Source organism: Mustela erminea, chromosome 11 (assembly GCF_009829155.1).
Source record: "Mustela erminea isolate mMusErm1 chromosome 11, mMusErm1.Pri, whole genome shotgun sequence".
In the NCBI taxonomy this organism is placed as follows: domain Eukaryota; kingdom Metazoa; phylum Chordata; class Mammalia; order Carnivora; family Mustelidae; genus Mustela; species Mustela erminea.
The window spans coordinates 105,662,832-105,669,028 of record NC_045624.1 but is presented as its reverse complement, the minus strand read 5'-3'; the positions used below and the strand labels follow the sequence as shown (position 1 = coordinate 105,669,028).

At 44.2% G+C, this 6,197-nt stretch overlaps 1 protein-coding gene across 1 annotated transcript; it reads left to right on the top strand.

The window, feature by feature from the left end:
* The first annotated feature begins 742 nt into the window (after window positions 1-742).
* Window positions 743-5,894, top strand: YAE1 (YAE1 maturation factor of ABCE1). The gene is made up of 3 exons (XM_032305328.1): window positions 743-1,426; window positions 2,723-2,844; window positions 4,924-5,894. The coding sequence occupies exons 1-3, from the start codon at window positions 1,298-1,300 to the stop codon at window positions 5,351-5,353; spliced, it is 681 nt and encodes a 226-aa protein (XP_032161219.1). The 5' UTR covers window positions 743-1,297; the 3' UTR covers window positions 5,354-5,894.
* Window positions 5,895-6,197: the final 303 nt, after the last annotated feature.

The window sequence follows — 6,197 nt, the reverse complement described above, 5'->3', positions numbered from 1 at the left end:
TTCTAATGCCCCGTGTAATAGTTTAAATTACTGGAGTCTTTTACTATTATTTATTACTAATTTTGTCGGATTATGATCAGAGATTATGACTTGTAAGATGTCTGAGTTTTTAAGTTTATTAAGATTATTTTATGTGGCTTAGTATAAAGTGTTTTTATACATAGTCCACGGACCTGTAGGTACACACACACACACACACGTATATAATATGTATACTACATATGTACTATGTGTTGTAATTACTATATATATGATGCAAAATTCTAAGCATTTATAAAATTTTCAACAAAATCGCCCACCCACCCTCACACACACGATCATGGGTCCCCTTACTTTATTTTTCATAGCATGTGTCCTTCATGCTCTCGTAACGGACTATGTACTTTACGTGTACAGCGCTTACTGTTCATCCTGGCAGCTCTACGGGACTGTAAGACGGCGCAGAGCCGCTGAGCTCTAGCTGCCGCTCACGGACGTGTCCCAGAAGCTACGACGGAGCCCGGCACAGAACCGAAAATACACAAACCACCGCGATCACACAAAAACCCAAACAGCGATACGACTGGCGTCCGTCCGTTCAGGACCGTCTGTTTCTACCGCTAACGCCTGTCAGAACCACACAGCGCTCCGCGTATGCAGACAGACAGTCCCCGCCCTCGCCCAGCCCACAGGGCATCCGGAAGCAACAGGAACCGGGAAGGACCCCGGGAACCCACCGGGAACGAGCCCTCCCGCACGTGTGCTCCTCGTGTGTGCTGATCTCAAAATGGCCGCAGGGGCCACAGGGGCCGCAGGGGCCGCTTCTCGCCTCTCCTTGTCCTCTGCTTCTCACAGTTAGAAAGCATCGGCTGTCAAATCCCTAAAATGTACTGAGGGGGGCTTCTAAGAGAGACCGCGACCTTGGCCGGTAACCGCCCATCCCCCGAACGACCTGGAACGGCCTTCCCAAGGTGCGGGGCTCCAAACCCCGCAACACCGCGGCTGGGATGCAAAGTTTCACTAGCGTTCCGGCTGCCCTCCGCAGAGCTCAAGCTCGGACGGACCCGGCGAGGAAGCCACCCTTCTCGCCCACAACAGGCACTCGGCGACACACCGGGTCCACGGAGGGAGCCCCACACACCAGCGAGGAAGAGCCGCCGCCGAGCCTCAGCCGGCAACACCGGCCTCACAGGCATCACACACGCATGCGCAGTAGCAGATGCCGGGCTAGCCCGACTCGCAGCCTTCGACCCGCCCCTCGGACCGGAAGAAGTTGCTGACGCTTCCGGCGCCCGGCAGCCCTGTGGTTGCCTCGGTGATGTCGTGGGTTCAAAGGCCTCGCTTGGTCGGGGGTCCCAGAGAGGAGGGGGACGTGTTTGACGAGGAAGCGGACGAGTCGCTCCTGGTGCAGCGGGAATGGCGGAGCCACATGCAGAGACGCGTCAAAGTAAAGCTGCGCGGCGGGTGCGGGGGACCTATGCCGGATTGCGGGGAGAGGGGCACGGAGCTGTAGGGAGGCAGTGTCGCGAGAGGAGAGGCCGGCGAGGTCCCAGCCTGGCCCGGCGCTGCCCTCCCTACCTCTGCCACCCCGATCCTGCTGGGATGTTCCGCTCTAAAGCGTGTGAAGCCGCGGGCGCGCTAGACGCGGGAACAGACAGAATGAAGCAGGTGTAGACGTTGACGAGGATCGCGGAGAGGCTGGGGGAGAAACACAGACCCTGACTGTACTGACTAGACTAACTGTGGCTGTGGAAGGACGTGTGCGCATGGTGCTCGAGTGAGTGAAGACCCTGAGGTTAGGAATGGCCTTAACCGAGACTTATGGGAGAAATGAACTTAGGAAAGTCGAAGAGCAATAAAGGAAAGCCTCTGGGGAATACTGGGGGCCGGGGGAAGATACCCGGAGTCGGATTTTTATTCGCTGGGTGTGAGCTACCCGTATCTACTCGGTCTCACCGTTCAGTGAAACGAAGCGCAATACCACACACTCAGTTCCCGCTGCAGCGCTCCGAGCTGAGTGCGCACGGTGAGGCCCGCTCCCACCTGGAATCCTGGCCAGCCTTCTGTGGCCCCTGATCCGCGCTTGTTCGCTTCAGTAAGGTGTTTGCTTCAGCCCGACAACCGCGCCCTCTGTTTCAGAAGTGCTTTATGTGGGGGGGTTAGACCAGTAAGCCGCGATCATCTTGCAGTGCTGTGGCGCCACCGGAGATGCAGGACACAATCCCTGCCGACAGAAAATGAGCAGTTTATTTGAGTTTAAGTATCAAGCAAAATTTCTAAAACCACACTTCCCATCTTTTTTGCTGACACAGTTCCTCTTTCCCTGCTTGAGCTGATTATTGAAGACCTTGGTTAACCTATTCACTGCCCTGCCTTCTCGCCCCCCCACCCCCACCCCCGCAGTCAGTGTTGCCCGGGGCCAGACACGCAGCTCCCTCTGTATTCTTTCCGTGAAGGCGTTGTTAGCACAAGGCTTTTAAAGCTGTGTAAGAATCGGTAGTTTTAAATGTGCCAAATAAGTCGACTTCAAAAGTGGGATATGCCAGTAATAAACCTTTACGAGAGGCATAGCCTGCTTTGGTTGTGTGGCTGTGTCATCAGCTGTAGAACCATTATGTTAAATAGTAAGTAGCAAAGGCCTGTTTCATCAACTTTCCAAGTTGGTTCTGTGACTTTCTAGAAAAACCTACAGTGGTTTCCTTGGTGTGAATGACAGCTGCAGCTCCTCATTACTTATTTTTAGGAAGGCTATAGAGATGGAATAGATGCCGGCAAAGCAGTTACTCTTCAACAAGGCTTCAACCAAGGTTACAAGGAAGGTGCCAAAATCATTATAAACTATGGACAACTCCGAGGAACATTGAGGTAATTTTTAAAACTTAAATGCTGAGTCATTTCAACCCCAGTACCACCGGAGGACGTTTATAAAAGTAGTACATAAAAATAAAGCAGTTAAACTGAAGTACTTTTTCTAGTGTTAAATCCACAAAAGAGTACTGCAGAGCATAGAATAATATTACCTTCAAAAAGTCAAAATCACAAGTTCATCCACTTTAATATGTGAACTTTAACAAGTCCATCCACTTTAATAAAGGACAACAATAAAGGTATTGTCCTTTATTGCAAAGAAATGCTAGGAAGGTGTATGTCTTTTGCTGCCTGAACTACCACTAATTTGTATCTCAAAGTAACTTAAAAGATTTTCAGGTTTTGAATAAAGCTTTTAATCTTGCACATGTGGCAGAACACAGTATAACAGACTTCTAGACTAGAAGTGATGAAAATTGTAACTGGTAATAGAGAGAAAAAGGATTCCATTTACTTTAGTGCTGAACACTGAACACTTGCAAGATTCCATAGTAATAACAGCATATATCAGAGCCAAGTGGTCAAATGACAGAAAGAGCTAGGAGCATGACAGACTTGTCATCTTTGACACTTTGACACTAGAAGGTATGACACATACCTTTTAAATTGTCCTCTGTAGAAAACAAATAAAAAACCAAAATGGTTCAAAGAATCACTGATTTTAAAAAGGGTAGGAAATAAAAGTTATCAAAACAAAAAAATTCATTGTTTGAGGTTTTAGAAAATTCAGCTGTCAGAAAGCGGAATTTATAAGTCTCCAGTAGGAAAATGATCAAGTATTCATTTTACATCAAGTTAAATCTTTTCCAAGCTCAGAAAGTTTATTACTAAATCTTGTATATCACTTGATCCCATTTTTAAAACATGATTATTCTTCAGTGCGCCTGAAGTGGCTGGGTGGCTGGGTCAGTTGGGTGTCCAAGTCTTGATTTCTGCTCAGGTCATGATCTCAGGGTTGTGAGACTGAGTCCCAAGTCAGAGTGGGCCCTGGGCATGGAGTCTGCTTGGGATTCTCACTCTCCCTCTCTCTCTCTCTGCCTCTCCCCCAACCTCTCTCTCCCTCTCTTTGAAAAAAAAAAAAAAGACAGGATTACTTTTCTCAGTAACCATTATTTTATGTCTTGGTTACCTGAACAATCTGAAATGTTGGAAAACTAAAGTGTTGTCTGTAGTAGAAAAAGGCTAGAAGAATTCTTACTTTTTTTTTTTAAGATTTTATTTATTTGTCAGAGCACGTGCACAAGCAGGGAACAGCAGGCAGATGGAGAACGATGTGGGACTTGATCCCGGGACCTTGGGATCACGACCCATGCCAAAGTCATATGCTCAACCGACTGAACCATCCAGGCGTCCCAAATTCTTAACCTTCTCCAAGAAGATGATTAGTTAATTCAACAGTGATTATAACAAAGTCAGGAAAGAGAAGTTGCCTCAGAACTTTTTTTTCTACCCTTTAGTTTTGATGGCAAGTAACTATATGCTTAGAGGAGTTGTTTTCAATGTTGGCTGCACCTTGATATCAGCTAGAAAGCTTTAAAAAAATAATAACCCCAGAAATAAAATCTTTAAAAAAATAATACCCCCAGAGATTCTGATTTCATTGGTCTGGGATGTGACCTAGGCCTTGACAGTTTTAAGAGCCGCCCAGGTGATTCCAATGTACATTTAAGTCTGAGAATCACTAGTCTGGAAGCCATGTGATGTCCTTCAAGGAGAAACTGATTTCTGTTATCTCTTCCTCTGAGTTGCATCCCTCTTCAGCGGAAGCAACACAGTCATAAAGAAAAAATCTAAAATTAAGAAAAGCGGATGTGGAGTTGTGAAGGTGGTGTTAGGAATTATAAGCAGTTTATATGATTACTTCCAGTTTAATTTTTATCAAAAGATAAATCTTTAATATATATTAAAAGCTGTTTTAGCATCATTACTTTCCTGATTTTGACTTGCATTATTATTGAATCATTTTTGCATTGTGTTATCTGGAAAAGAAACGTGTAGGGTTTAGCATCAGAATTTGAAAAGCCTGTAATTGTTTCATTTTTTTCCTATATAACTCTTGTTTATATTTTCATTCAGTGCCTTGCTCTCCTGGTGTCACCTTCATGATAATGGTTCAGCTCTGATCAGTAAAATAAACAATCTTCTGGATGCAGTTGGCCAGTGTGAAGAGTATGTGCTCAAACATCTAAAATCAATCACTTCTCCGCCCCACGTTGTAGATTTATTGGACTCTATTGAGGATATGGACCTTTGTCACGTAGCTCCAGCCGAGAAAAAGATGGATGAAGCTAAAGATAAAAGACTCTGTGAAAATAACGCTGAGCTTCACAAAAACTGCAGCAAGAGCCTTAGTGAGGCAGATTGTTCATCTTTAGAATGTTGTGGAATACGGGAGCGTGAACATACTGAAAACCCAAGCCTCACTTGGATTTTAGAACAGACAGCCGGTTTAGTAAAACAGCTGGGAATATCACTCGACATATTACAGCACCTCAAACAACTGTAAAAATTCTCTTCACTTTTTTGATGAAAGTAATGTTCATAACATGTCTTAGAACATTTTGTTTTTTTAACAAACTAACCAAAATTTGTACCAGTTTCTACACTGAACACATCATTTGTAGGTTATCCTTCATGGAAATGTGCAATATCTTCAAAATTAACACTATTAAATGTAATAAGAGCTTTTTTCTTTGTCACTGGTAATTTTTATGTCATTTAAGATATGCTCAGAGACTCGAGTTGGCATTGTCATTTTCAGGTTTCTGATCAAAATAAAGCATTTTTCAGACTCCTTAGCAAAAGTGAAAAAGAATCAAACACATTTTGTAAGGACCTAACCCTGCTTTCCTGCTTTTGTCACCATCAAGTGGTTAGGGCCTTACCACCAACTCATCAGACCAAAGTTACCATAAATAATGTAGTGGATAACATTGTAAATAGACACACGTAAGTATATAGAAATATATACTGAAATTAAGAGACTATAAGTGTAAGAAACTGAAGAAATGTTTATACTGATGATTAAAAACAAAATAATAAAATTCGTTTTTGTTTTTGTTTTATTCACACATAATCTCCACACCCAGCATGCGCTGGAGCTCACAGCCCCCAGATCAAGAGCCACATGCTTCTCCAACTGAGCCAACCAGGCGCCCCATAAAATTCATTTCAGTTTTATGTTAAAGGCAAGGACATACAATTCCATGGAAAATAAAAAATACATTTCATGCTCAAGTACCTGGTTTTTCCACATAGTTAGGAGTCAGTAGTGGTGTCTAACCATGTGCCAGGTTATTTCTAAACCAGTTTTGTTTCACGTATTCAAATAGGAATAAACACTGGAACCA

Coding starts and splice junctions, on each gene's coding strand:
- YAE1 (XM_032305328.1), top strand. CDS start 1,298: ATGTCGTGGGTTCAAAGGCCTCGCTTGGTCGGGGGTCCCAGAGAGGAG. Junction 1,427..2,722: donor ACATGCAGAGACGCGTCAAA/GTAAAGCTGCGC, acceptor ACTTATTTTTAG/GAAGGCTATAGAGATGGAAT. Junction 2,845..4,923: donor CAACTCCGAGGAACATTGAG/GTAATTTTTAAA, acceptor ATTTTCATTCAG/TGCCTTGCTCTCCTGGTGTC.